Here is a 14,455-nt window from a genome sequence, read left to right as displayed (position 1 = left end):
TAGATGAAGTTGGAGAAGCTGAGGGAGACCCTGATGGGACTATGAGGAGATGAGAAGGAAGAAGTAGGCCAGGATGAAGGAGAGGTAACTACCCAAGTGGTAGGCATCAAATAATTTAAATAGTTAAATATATTCAAAGCTAGTCAGGAAATGAGCCAAAGCTTATGACATAAGCATTTAATAATAAGTAATTAGTCTCAGAGTCATCATTCTGGGAGCAGGACTGGGAAAGGAAATACAGATATATTTCAAGAAACAAGTAGAGAATGACAACTGACTTGTCTTCAGGCTTGTATTCTTCACCTTTGTGCATGTCACCACACATGCACCAATTACATGGAAGTTCTTACAAGAAACAGAAACTTAATCTACCTGGCTACCAGACACTAGATAACCTGATCATAACCATCATATCGTAGAAGATGATGTCAAGAGCCCACACACCAGAAGCTGTGGTATTAGTATGGGAGATTTTAATCTGCCTCCGTTCTTCTTAATACATGCATACTACACATCAGATGCTGTGATACTACTTGATCACATCAGGTGCTACAATGAGACTAGATAATGCATGGCATAAAGAAAGATCCTTCTGGGTCAAAGATTACTTTAAACTGTAGGGGAGTTCAGATTATAAATATGATCTGGTGTCAACATAAACCGTTCAGATTTACATGCTAAGGAATTCCATATTAATCATTCCATGTGATATTTGCATCTTAGGAAAGATTTTTTTAATGAGGCAGAGTGTGATGTGTGAATTCAGAGAGAGCAGGCTGCTTCTTCCACACACACTGAGTTCTCTCTTTACACTTCCCCTCTAGGGCTGCAATCGCTTCCCTTGAATATGTTCCTTCCCATAACACTTGAGGAAAATATAAGGGAAAGAAGCTCCAGGAGAACAAAGGAAGTCTGAAATTAACTGAAGAAGGAAACTGCATTTTCAAAATAGGATAAAAGCACTAATAATGGACACAGGAATTTATCAAGCATGGCAAATGAAGGTACATATAAAGATATTAAACCCAAACCCAATTTTGTTAATTTTGGAAAGGTAGATAGGTCCCTAAAAACTGAAAGTATCAAAAGCTGAAGATATGAGACATCCTTTTCTCATTTGTGAGAGAAGGCTCCTAGGTTGAAAACTAGGATTTGTTGGAGAAAGGTCTTCCAAATTCAACTCAGCTTGAAGCTTATATATGAGCACAAATTTTTCTATGTTAAAGTTAGTATCCTTGGCTTAATACACAACTTTATTTAAAATCTGGTCTTGTTATCCTCTTCCATCTCAGACCAGCCCGATCTCTTATTTTCAGTGTGACCCCTGAGCCCCTGGAATACACATCTGTACTTATACACACTCCCTATAAATAGTGGTCCTGAAAGACACAACCTGGGCTTGAGTGGGTTTTTGTTTGTTTGCTTGCTTGCTTGCTTGCTTGCTTGCTTGCTTGCCTGCTTGCCTGCTTGCCTGCTTGCTTCTTTGCTTGCTTGCTTGCTTGCTTGGGGTAGGGTCACTCTACACAACCCTGGTTGGTCTAGAACCTGCCATGTAGACCAGCCTGGTTTTAAAATCACAGAGATCAGCCTATCATTGCCTCCAGATGCCTTCAGGGGTTGCCTACAAGGCTTGCATCATCTGGAAAGACTAGACTTTTATCAGATCGTGGATAGCATGCAGAATCCTGTGCCACATGCAGCTCTGTGCATGCATCTCTCTTAATTATCAAAACAAGTCTTCAACCTAGATAAAAGCTCATTTTTCAGATTAGTAAAGAAAAAGTTAAAAGAGGCAAACTAATATTCCCAAAGGTAACAACTCATGGTTGGTATGTAAATTGCAAATCCATCAAGTTCAACTCTAAAACAGCAGTACTTTACCATATTAGACTGCTTCCTTCATAGTCTGTTCCCAAGTCCCAGGGCCAGTCCACAGCATGAAGTAGATGTTCATTGAGTACATTGTTAAAGATCTGATAAAAGACCAAAAGAGCCCCACCCATAGAACTCACTCATCTCTGTGTCTCAACATGCAAGAGAGATTTACTACTCATTTTAAGATTAAATTAATTTGCTTTTCTTAACCACACATTAACCAACTTGCAAAAGGAAACACTATACAGCAAGGGAACAACTGTGAAGAATTAGCTGCCCATATAGCACCCATTAAGTGGTATTTCGAGTTAATTATACTTAATAACATGTGCGAAGATCCAAATATTTTAAGACCTTCATGAAATATTCAAGGCTTTGTCTTCATGAGATTCTCATTGCAAGTCATAAATACTAACAATATTTTTTATTAAGAGCAGGAAAACTGATTATAAAATTAAATTATTTGATTTGGCAAAATACTGCCAGGAAATCACTAAGACTGAAATAGATAAAATAAAACTGAGGTCTCAAGAGAGGAAACCTAGTTCTTCCAAGACAACGCTGCTAGTCTTTTTCTTCTTCCTAGTTGCTTTTCTCCTCCTCATCTCAGCTCTCAGTTAGACCATTCAGAAAAACAAAAAAAGATGAAGAATGAGAAAAGGGGACAGCACCATGGATCCAAAACCAGGGACATCCCTGAATTCTTCAGGGAGCACCACCCTTCCCTTCCTGCTACAGTCTTGGTTCCCCTGCTATGACTCAGTGTGACTCAGCATTCACAAGCTCCATATAAGTGAAACTGAATGGTCTCTCAATGGGCCTAAAGGTGAAATTTGGCTTGGCACTTTATCCAGAAACATCCTGGAAATCTAAAGTCCTCTTGGTCTGATCCACTTTTCCTCCCAAATCAAGACCAACGAGACAGAAGGTTGATGCTGCACAAACATTTCCCAGCATTTAACCAAGTAGAGCTTCCCTTGTGTAAATTCTTTTCCCTATGAGACCTTTCTTTTTGAGAATGCAGCAAGGCAATGGCAAAAATAGAAGAGAAAAGTTAATTGTATCATCCCTGCAAAAGTGCATGAATTTTGATTATCGTTAGACTCTATTACTATTTAGTAGACCTGAAATACACAATTTTTGTGTTAATTTTAAATAAATTTTATTTTCCTTATTAGCTTATAATCTCCATAAAGTTGACTTTTCTCTACTATGTTTCTTTTTTTGATGTATTTTTATTTTATTTGATATATTTTTTATTTATATTTCAAATGATTTCCCCTTTTCTGGTCCCCCACTCCCCGAAAATCACATAAGCCCCCTTCCCTCCCCCTGTTCTCCCACTCACCCCTTCCAACTTCCCTGTTCTGGTTTTGCCTTATACTGCTACACTGAGTCTTTCCACAATTCTTCTTTACTCAATACATTAATCTATAATCACAGTATTGAGTATGTAACAAAATACAGATTAACTGGTTTTTGGCTTCCTAAAAGTACCACTGTGATTTAGATGTATTAAAGTATTAGCACAAAATCAGTACTTTACATATAAATATTTAAGTTTTATGCAGAAAATGCATTAAGTATTTAGTGGGAGAAAATAAAATTATTCTAAAGTTTCAAATTAAGTAGAATTAATACCCCAAGAAACATATTATTTTCCCCTGTTTCCTGATCTAAAAATTCTAAAGCACAGTGGGAAAAATTATATAATTTTCATTAGTATAATAATTTAATAATAATTTAAGTCACCTATGATTAAAGAACATAAACTGTAAATTATTGGTTTATGGTAGTTTTAAAATCTTTCCCTTCTTGTATTAACAGTAATCCCAGTTCCTGTAGTTTTCCATATTAATTTCACACATATCTATTTATAATTACTGGCTAAATGACTAAATAAGAATGTAAGCAAAGGTATCTAAAAAGTTTTAATTCATTTGAAATATAATTAGACATGTGGGAATCCATTCAGGATGTATCATGAAATACACATAAAAATTCTTACAAAGGTGATGTGCTATAAGTTCTGTTTTGGTGAAGAGTACTCAAATCTATTTTAATAACTAAAGTCTACAAGTATTGAAATGTGTGCTTTTGTATATCTTTAAAATGTAGACACAGTAGAGGGATTATAACATCCAACTCTTCATTGAAGATCTGAGAACCTAATAATGGAGGAACTTCCCTCACTAATATTTGACAAAAACTGAATGTGATGTGAGAATTTTTACACTGGGTTTCCTCTTTGCTTTTTCTTTCTGATCCCAATCTTCCGCAGCAATCTGGGCCCCCATCTGCTGGTCATTTTGAGAACTCATAAACAGCTTGTCCTGCTCCTTTGATTTCTGCTGTTCATTGTTGCTTGTTCCTGCTTGCCTAACATTGCACAACTTGCATGCTTTGTGATTTTAAGGCACAAGCACAAAATAAAACCCTTAGCATTTACACTTCTCTACATTGAATATTGTGGGTTTCTCTAAAATACAAGGGGAGAAAAGATAGCACAACACATTATTTTCATTTGATCTTTGTTCATGAAGATGTGCAATTCTGCAAGGAAATAGAGTCCGTGGAGCAGTTTCATTTGAAGGAAAATTTCTCCCACGTGGCTATAATTCTTTGCTTTTTTATTATTTTTGCCTCTGAGTTTCCTTCTAACAGAAGGTGAGATAGCCTGAGAGTCTGACTACATGATCTCAAGGGGCCCTCTCAGTTTGAAAATTCTGTAGCACTGTAAAATTAAGTTGAAGACAATTCCCAAGAAATATTTTATTATAAAACCTGTTTTGTCTGATTCAGGTTCTGAAACTTCGTACTTTAACTACACATATTCAATAGTCAAATAAGAACATTTCTGTATTATTCTTACCCAGTCTACACCAGATAAAGGAAGGAACATTTTCCCGGAGATTTTGATGATTTTCTTAAGATAGACTCACCATCCTTTCTTTTTACTCTTTTTCTTTTTTTTCTTTGCTTATAATTTTATTCTTTGGATAGTTTAAGTCGTCCCCCTGTGATATTAAATCTCAAATCTCCTATCACCTCCTTGACACTATTTTAACATACCCTTAAATGGATTTCATAATTCATCTGCAATGAGCCATATTGTTTCATTTTGAATAATTAGATCTGACGTCCATAGCCAAGGGAAATGAATAGATATTTCACTTGGAATTACTTAATTTTTTTCTTTTTTTAAAGCTTCTATAAGCTAGGTGAAACTTTTTTTTAAAAAAAAAAATCAATCTGCTTATTCCAAAGTTAAGAACTATATCAGTCTTAGAAAAAAGGTAAGGACACGGCAATATAAGTCTTTCCTTAAAACAAACTAAATGGTTATTCTGGACTCAGAGGTATAGCAGTTCAATACGGGTCTTTACTGTATTCCAGGTTTAAATTACCAGAAAAGAACAAAGAACCATGTGGTAGAATCGACTCAAACTCAATGGCCAGGATAATGATACGTTATTCTTTCAGACTCATTAGAGAAATAGAGTGTTCCTACTCTATTCTACTTAGCATTTACTTGCTGATATTACCTCAGGTAAACCTACTTAAGCTGCCAAACAAATCTAGTGTCTCCTATGTTCAGAATCACATGCATTCCTTCCTGTGAATTCTGCAGTCACAGTTAGTTGCTATCTATATCTCTTCACACCTGTGTAGCAGGAAAAGTTGTCTGTGCAATGTATGTGGTCTCAAACTTCTTCCCTCTCACTTGGCTTTAGCCCCTGGCTGTTAGACTTTGAGCATTCTTCTCAGATGAACACATTCTTCCTCAGGATATCAGGGTGCTGAAGACTAATAGGAAAGTTCTGTGTTCTCTAGCTCTTCGGGTTCAATAAAATTGGCCACCTCTTCAATTCTAATTTCAAAACCACGTCTCTAATATGTTCACTCAATTTGAAATTCCCATCCTTCTTGGTTTTATCTGATACTTTCCATAACCAGGTTCCTCCCTTTCTCTTCCCCTGGTTACACCTAACTTGGGTCCAAGCCTCCTCACTCCCACACTGTGGCAAGACTCTTAAGTTTCTTTCAGTTCTTTACCATAATTTCCTATGCAGAACCTATGTTTGCCATGTCTGCTGTCTCCTGACATACACCGACCTTTTCTCTTCCTTCAGATCATAGAGAAACACCATTTCCTGCATTTCCTCTCAAGCCTCAGGTCTACTTGCTGGATCGTGTTATATAGTCCCACAGCATTCCATATAGCTTCTTTGCCACACTCAGGACAACCGTACTTACTTACTTTCTGCATACCTTTTTCTTCTGTTCTGTGCATGGCAGGTAATTGCTTTAAAATGTTATTTGACATATTTCCTATGCTTTGTCTTTCATTCTCAGGTTCCCTCTTCACAAGGAAACTACTCTCTGAAGGAAGATCATTATAGTTGAAAAATAAGAAAACAGAAAACAAAATCTTGACTTTGAGTTTAAAGCTAAGGCCCTTGATGGGGCCTTCAGTCTTTCAGTGTACCCAACCTAATCCAAACTTCCTGAAAAACTGAAGATCTCAAGGACATAAGGAAAAGGTGAGTCAAAGGGACTCATAGGTTGTCATCAGGGCCCTGTTCTGAAAAGTTAAAAGGGCAAATGTGAAGTTTTTATACAGTTCTCCATTACTGGAACAGGGATTGCCTGGTTAGTCCCAACTTGGGTCCATTCTCCTCTGGGGGCACATTTGAGTACAGGGGCACCTTTATCACCAAGAGACATCAGAGGAAAAGGAAGGTTTCAGAAGGTTTCCCCAAACAGTAATATTGTGGAGTCCATGCTGGGCTGTGTAAAATTTAGAAAGAGAGATCGGGTACAAGACATCATTTTTAGAAAGATGCATCATTAGATGGGAAAGAGACAAGGTCAATATTTCTTCCAATGGGAGTTAGATATCTAAGCAGGTTAGTACATGGTCAGGGAAATAAACTCCAGTGCCATAAGACTCTCTCCTTTACTGCTTTAACACACCACAAACACTTTAGAACTTATGGGAGAAAATCCAGAATCAACTAAGGCTTCTTTAAAAATAACACTGAAACCCAAGTTTGAAGCAGACAGAACACTGCAGAAATGGGCACTGCAGATCCTAATCAACAGAGGTTAGAAGTGACAGCAGGAACAGCACAATTCTGCTTTCCTACAGTGTAGCTCAGGGCCCCATGACTGCCTGAGCTACTTCCTTACATCAAGAACTCAGAAGTAACCTCCATTCCCATTTCCTTATTGGTTTTAGATGGATATTGGATTTAGGTGGATATGGATATTGGATTTAGATGGATATCGGGGAAGTGGGTACTGCACGTTCAATTACAGGTCACAATTTAATTCTTAGAAAGAAAACCAGAGGCAAATTGTGTATACAGGTTTGTGAGCTGAGGTTCACTTATCCCATTCTGACTCCATGGCAGGGACATTGTCACTGCTGTTCAGTTTTACCCACGCATCTAACCAACTATTGGCTATTCAAGGCAATCAATAAATATTTGTTGAATGAATAATAAAATAATTGATGAGAAAGCAATTGATGATAGGAGTCCGAGAGATGCTCAGTGGATAAAGGGCTTGCTGCACAAATGGAAGGAACTAAGCTCCATCTCCAGCACCCATGTAAAAACATGGGCACTCTTAATAGGAGTCAAAAAGCCCCAAAGCAGGAAGGCAAATACAGGGGAATCACTGTGATTTTCTGGCTAATCAGTATAACCAAAACAGTGAGCTCAAAGTTCAGTGAGAGATGCCATCTCAAAATAAGAAAGTAATGAAGAAAGGCATCTACAGTCAACTTCTGTCCTCCACAGATGCACACACAGCCCAGCATCCAAATTCACACATAACACACACACACACACACACACACAGAGGCATACACACAGGTGCACATGCACACACTCATAAACAAGCAAAGAAGAAAGAAAGCAATTGGTGTGTATATATGGCAGTAGACAAGTTGGCATCACTTGAAGTTTTAATGTAATATCATGACAGATTCTTGTGTTGCTCACTGAATGTCGCCAAAGCTTAGTTCTTGACTCACAATGAGATAGCAAAGCTTTTCTTGTATGTGCAGAGAGCCATATGAATGCAACTGGAAAATGGGAACAAAGGTAGGGTAGACATCTTCCAATCCTAAGGGTGTAACTACTGATGTGAGATACAGCAAAGCCCTCAAAACTCACGAAAGCAAGTGGCCACATAGGTGGTGGTTTCCCTATCACCCTGGCACGCAGTATACATTTGGCAAAGTCAACATCACAGATCCTGGATTATTTGGTTTGGTTTGTGGGGTTTTTCTGTTTGTTTGTTTGTTTGTTTGTTTGTTTGTTTGTTTGTTTTTGAAGGAGTTTGGGAGAGAGTTTGTGTTTGGATGGGATTTTTGGTTTGTTAAGCTTTCCACAAAGCCCTGGTTGTCCTGGAATTGGTCTTGAACTCACAGAGATCTACCTACCTGTCTTCCTTCTTTCCCATTTCTAATAGTCTCTCTTCTACATTCAGCTCATCCTTAAGTTTCTATATAATGAAAGAAAGCATGATACTGTCTTATTGGACAGTATTGGACGTGGTATCATGCAATTCCATCCATGTTTCTGCAATGTGTCATTCTTGCATAATGTCATTCTTCATCATGGTTAAATAATATCTTCTATTTTCATTCTCTACTTTATTTCTTAATGAAATAAGTAAATTAGAGATATCAAAAAACACTCTTTAAGGAGAAAAAGGTCCTCTGGGTTTGGTGATGCATGTATACCATGTACTCAAGATATAGAAGCAGGATAATTTGAGGACTAAATATAGCTAGCCTGATCTACATGAGAAACACTGTCAGAATATATAAATAAATAAAGGGAAAGGAAAGATAAAGCTCAGAAAGAGTTTAGTTGGGCAACTTACCACGGAAGAATGGTACTGTAAACATCAAAACATTGCTGTGGTCAAGGGTTTAAAATATGTATAGGTATTCTCTGCCAACTTTCCCAGCTTTGTTTTCTTATAACACTGAGTTTTTGCATCATGCTGATGATTACAGCCAAAGCTTCCCCTTCGTGGTGCCAGGAAATAAAAGCATCAACCATTTTCAGATAAGTCCACTGGCCTGTGACCATTCTTGGTATAGAAATCCTATTTACTTTAACCGTGGTGAGAGATGGTGATGCAATTGAGTACGGTGCTAATTAATTCATTACAAGGCCAGTTCATATCCAGTGCACTCCTACAAACAGTCCAAAAATGTCACCATAAACATCCCACCAGCAAGACAGCATTTTGACCCAAATGCTTTATGGGTCAACTATAGACCCAACTATACCAAGAAGAACATGATGGCAGGTGCAGCAATGCTTGACACACCACATAGTGCTATCTGGGTCTTCCTTCCTCTTTGAAATTGTATCGAAGCTATAGAGGAAGTTTCCTAAGATGTTTTTTTTTTTCTTCAGACAACTAGTCAAAATAGTTGGTGTTTCTCATGGTACCCTAGATACACATGGCTATTGTACAGAAACATGAGTTGTAGTTGTGAGTGAAGTAGTATCTCCCTACAGCCTTCTTCATTGGTGTGCTTTCAGGCTACCTGTTCATATAGCATAGTTGTCCATTCCTGATCACTGTGGACTTGACTTTGTGTCTGATGGCAAAATATTCAGCTCTACACAACTGCTTCAACTCCACTCTGTGACTCCTTGACCTTGGGTAATTTAAACCTATTTCATTCCTTATGTTCTTAAAAGGAGACTTAATGGAATTTTGAATTTTCCTATCACAAAACTTCTTAAGGTTTTTGTCAAAAATGATTTGAAATACCACATAAAATGATGTACTCATATCCCTCACTACCATCTCCAAATAACTGAATTACATAAATAAAACATTACACGAAAAGTGCTTGGCTACAATTTATGGGAGGTAACTTCAACAAAAGCAGGCTCATTGTAGGAAATTCAGCCTATCTCTTTCCTGATCCTTTTATTCTATACAGGAAGAAAAATTTATGTCAGTTTAAAAAAATCTATTACTGCTTCTCATAACTGAATCCATTATTTCCCCCCATGATCCATCAGGGTAAAAACAAGAATAATAGATTGCTTTGACAGAGCCTTGAACATAAATGTCTCCAAGAATCAAACACAGTGAGTTAAATAAGTTTCAGGTGATATTAAAGCAGGAACGGATAACCATTTTATATTTCAAAACCAGATCTTGCTACAAATTTATTATTATCATCTACCACATAAAAGTACATAGCATTTGAATTTGCACAATGAAATGGGAGTATTATCTCTTATTTCTACATATTCCCCAAGAAGAATCTGTTCTTAAGAAATGAGCTCAGGAAAAGGAGTCCTTTTAATTTTTAAATTTCATTTTAACCAACTAGTTGTTGAATGTCTTCTCCTTGGTTACATTAGACCAAATAATCTGAAATAAACAATTGAAGCTACTCCATGCTCTGTCAAATAATTAAAATATTAATGGTGATCTTATTTTACAAATGCTTTTCCTTCTTTGAGCAAGTCTATAAAGTCTTTACACATGATCCAGATTAAAGTCTTCAGAAATGTTTGAGATGATAAATGAATGCATACATGTACATAGATTGATTCCAACAGTTAGTTCACCTTAAATAGTTCTGATAATGGACACCTAACCAGCAACTAATCTTTAATTTTATTTGAATAAACAACTTGACTTGGAGAAGTTCATATCCCCAGCTTCAGTGCAGACCTTCTTCCAAACCAATCAACACTTAGCATTCACATTCGCTGTGCTGATCATTTTCCAATGGCCACAGGACCGTTTGCCACCTGCTTTCCCCTCCCCCAAATGGGTATGGTGTGTGTGTGTGTGTGTGTGTGTGTGTGTGTTTAAGAAGCTTGGAACAATGCCTGAATGAAGTTGCCCATTTTGTCTTCTTGAATATAAGAGAACAAGGAGCCTCACTTACTGTTGCTACTTTGTTTCCAACCCAATTCCCTGGTAAAAGAAATCTCAACTCAATCAGTAACAAAACGAACTATAAACCTAGATTGGGCAGATCTATCACTACACTACTCTATTTCCACCTATATTATCCCATATAACTTGCAGTTTCTCCAGGCCATGAGCTTCTCTCTCTGCAGCCTCTCCATAGTTCCCTCAGAGCAACTATCCTACCTGTTGATCCCCATGGCTCCTCCCCTCAACTCTCAGCTCCTCCCCCTTCCTCCTGCCCAATCATTGGCTCAAGCCTTTATTTGAAAAGGTGGGGAGAAGTTTCAAAAGGCAACTCCTCATCTGCAGCCCCTCTGAGGAGTGGGATTAGCATCAAAATACAAGCCCAGGGCTATCCACTACAACTTACCACTGGTGGCCACCCGTGATCAGTGGAACCCAGACAATGCTTGTGGTAGATGGAAAAGATTGATAGGTTAAGTGGTCTAATGGCTAGCTATAATTGACAATTTGTCAGCACCTAGAATCACCAAGAAAGAGAGTTGAAATAAATTGACGCTGATTCTTTATATTAGATTGGCCTGTGGGCATGTCTGTAGAGAATTGTCTTAATTAAGTTAATTGATTCTGGAAGATTCAGCCCATTGTGTGACACACTATTTTCTAGGCACAGGTGTCCCAAACTTTTGAAGAGTGTAGATATGGGATGGAGCACAAGTAAACAAACAAGCAAGCCCTGAGTGCCTGTAGTTAGGTTTCTCTCCTTGTAGACTGCGGATGTGATGTCATCAGCTTCAAGCTCTTGTCACATGACTTCCTGCTGTGCTGCAATTACCCAGAATTGTAAGCTAAAATAAACCTTGTCTCCTCTAAATTGCTTTTTGTCAGGATTTCTATGATGGCAACAGAAATGCAGCTAGGGTAGTGACATCACCAAACTGCTAATGGATAGTCCCTGATGCCGTCTCTCCTAGTTCCTAGTAGAAAGAATCGACATGTTTTTTAATTCCCAATGGATCCTTGTGACCATCTAGATATTCCCCTCTCTCTTAAAGAAGGATGAAAAATAAACTGGATATACTCTGTTTCATTTTGTAATGTTTTTCAGCGCTGCACATTAGAAGATCCTGGAATATATCGAACTGACTTGGGAGAAGTCTTGCTAACCATCCAATGAGGCAGAACATTTGATACACTCATTGCCTAAGAAAACAGGGAAGTTCTTACCAATGTTAGAAAAAAAATTAAGATACTAAAAAGCATCCAGACTTAACAGACAAAAGCTACAGTTCATAACTATGTTCGGACATTATTCCTAGCCTCAAGAGCTACCACACGGATTAGCCTGTCTTGCAGCCAATTTAAAATGGGCCTGTGTGCCAAAGGAACTTTTTATTATTACTTAGGAATCTGCAGCAATCCTCCGCCTCTCTGCTAGCTTCCCTAAGTCACTTTAATATCTATTTCTCAGACCTGGTAAGCAATGTGGTAGTTCCCTTATATTCCCATACAAAACAATTCATTGGCTTTGCAACCTGATTCCTGACATTAAGAGATTAAAACTAATGCAGATGATTCTCCAATGACACATACTGAGGTATAGAGCAAACTCCGTCATTTCCTTCTACAAAATGAGAAAGATTTTAATTCTTTTTCTCAACAGCTGCTTCATTTTCTTATGCATAGGAAAAGTATGTGCAATTACTTCAAGTACAATCAAGTCATTTAACATGGCTTTGCCATCATTGTAGTTACAGGATATTTTAAAAGAGAGAAAAAAAATATCTCAAAGCACAGGTCCTGCTGTGCGGCAAAGCAATCAAATTCCTTCATAATAACAGCCTGATGGGATTCAGCAATTTGAGGAATAATGAATAACTAGTCTAATCAGTAAACAGGAAAATGCCACAACAGTAACTGAGTAAACACTGTCATCTGTTGATTCTCTTGATCGGCATTTCAAACAATAAATAGAAATGCGAGGAGTTCTCAAAAGGAAAAAAAAAAACAAAAAAACTTCATTTAGTGTGATTGATTTTACCAGGCAGTAAGGAAAAATGACACATCATCTTATACTGTCCTGCAGTGTTTCCTAGTCAATAAAATACACAGATTATCCTTTTGATATGGAATGCATGGTTGCGTTCATCCTACCACCTGAATATGTCAAAATAAGCTGATTTCACAGTTGGTTGAGTAGATAGTATTTCTGGACTGATGAGTCCCACGTTTTCACATCTTCATTATATTTCTTCTTTTTCCCTGCTGTTTAGTTTATGAAGTTATTTGTATCTGAATAGTCTGTTTCAAAGTAGTCTTCAAGTTTCCAATGCAGGGTCTCAAATGTCGGCCTTTGCTTAGGCTCAGCATTCCAGCACTCCAGCATGATGCTGTAGAATTGCTGTGGGCAATTAGTTGGCTGTGGTAGTCTGTAGTTTTGACTCAACATCTGAATTACTTGAGCACCTGTCATACCTAAGACATATAGAATAGAACCAAAAAAAAAAGTGGACAATCAGAGTCTTCAATTTATAGTTGACACTGAACTCTGGGCTATAAAGGAATTTTTTTTTCCTTTGATGAAGCCCATCATGAGACCCCCCCTTCCATTTCCCAGGCTGTAGACATTAAACTAAAACCGGCAGCAAGTCATATCTGTAAGACTGCAATTCAAGAGCAAAGGAAAAAGTAATAAACCACTTCATTAATGCAAATTATCATCATCAAATTTTATCTATCAGGTTCCTCCAGGTACATGGTATGGCCAACCTCATAACTCTGCCCTCTAAGTCTATGCAAAGCAGTTAAAGTCACATCTAAGCAAGTGACCTGCAACAGAAAGGCCCAATTCTGAATTAATGACTCACCACTGTAAGGCATTTTGCCGTAAGTAATGATTTCATAGAGCAGGATTCCAAAAGACCACACATCAGACTTAATGCTGAATTTATTGGTACGAATGGCTTCGGGTGCAGTCCACTTCACTGGCAGCTTTATTTCATGTTTAGATTCATAGATGTCTTCATTATCCACCTGTTAATGCATCAAGGATTCAAGCCAAGTCAGTGATTTGTTGGGCTGCCCTCATTTATTTGTAACCTGTGTCACATGAAAATGTAGAGGCAAATATTCAATATGGGCTTAGGTCAATTTGCATTATAATATCAAATATTCTGAACCCAAGATATAAAACTAGAAAAATCGGTGAAAGGTCAGTAGCAAGATGAGAGCCTGAGGAGGATCGTCCTATTGGATGCAGGAGAAATTGTGACCATTTGGTCCTTTACAAACTGAAGAAGAAGAAAGAGCAAGAGAGGCAAAGGATATCTGGTTTTATTTGCTCTTAGTCATGAAGAGCTATGAACTGCTATTAAGGCTAGAGAGAAAGTTCAGTAGTTAAGAGCATTTGTTGTTCTTGATAAGAACACAAGTTTGGTTCCCAGCACCCAAATGGTAGCACACAACCATCTATATCTCCAGCCCCAGGGGATTTGGTACCTTCTGGCTTCTGCAGTGACATAAATGCACAGACATAAATGCAGGAGAAAAGCACATATACATGAATAAAAATAAATAAAACCCTTTTTAGAAAAGTTGGCATTATCATCTAAAGCACTTGCAAATACCAAAAAGTGCTATCTAA

General features: G+C 37.7%; 1 protein-coding gene across 1 annotated transcript in view; it reads right to left on the bottom strand.

Moving 5' to 3' along the window:
* Positions 1 to 10,025: 10,025 nt before the first annotated feature.
* Frk (fyn related Src family tyrosine kinase) overlaps positions 10,026 to 14,455 on the bottom strand; it is a 96,953-nt gene continuing 92,523 nt past the window's right edge. The window contains exons 7-8 of the mRNA XM_052164262.1: positions 13,680 to 13,845; positions 10,026 to 13,287 (exon numbers count right to left, since the gene is read on the bottom strand). Coding sequence (XP_052020222.1) covers positions 13,082 to 13,287; positions 13,680 to 13,845 — 372 coding nt within the window. The 3' untranslated portion in view covers positions 10,026 to 13,081. The remainder of the gene's footprint in view (positions 13,288 to 13,679; positions 13,846 to 14,455) is intronic.

The sequence above is a fragment of the Apodemus sylvaticus genome, chromosome 19 (genome assembly GCF_947179515.1).
Source record: "Apodemus sylvaticus chromosome 19, mApoSyl1.1, whole genome shotgun sequence".
NCBI lineage: Eukaryota > Metazoa > Chordata > Mammalia > Rodentia > Muridae > Apodemus > Apodemus sylvaticus.
Note: the sequence above shows the minus strand (reverse complement) of the source record. Positions and strands in the feature narration are given on the sequence as shown.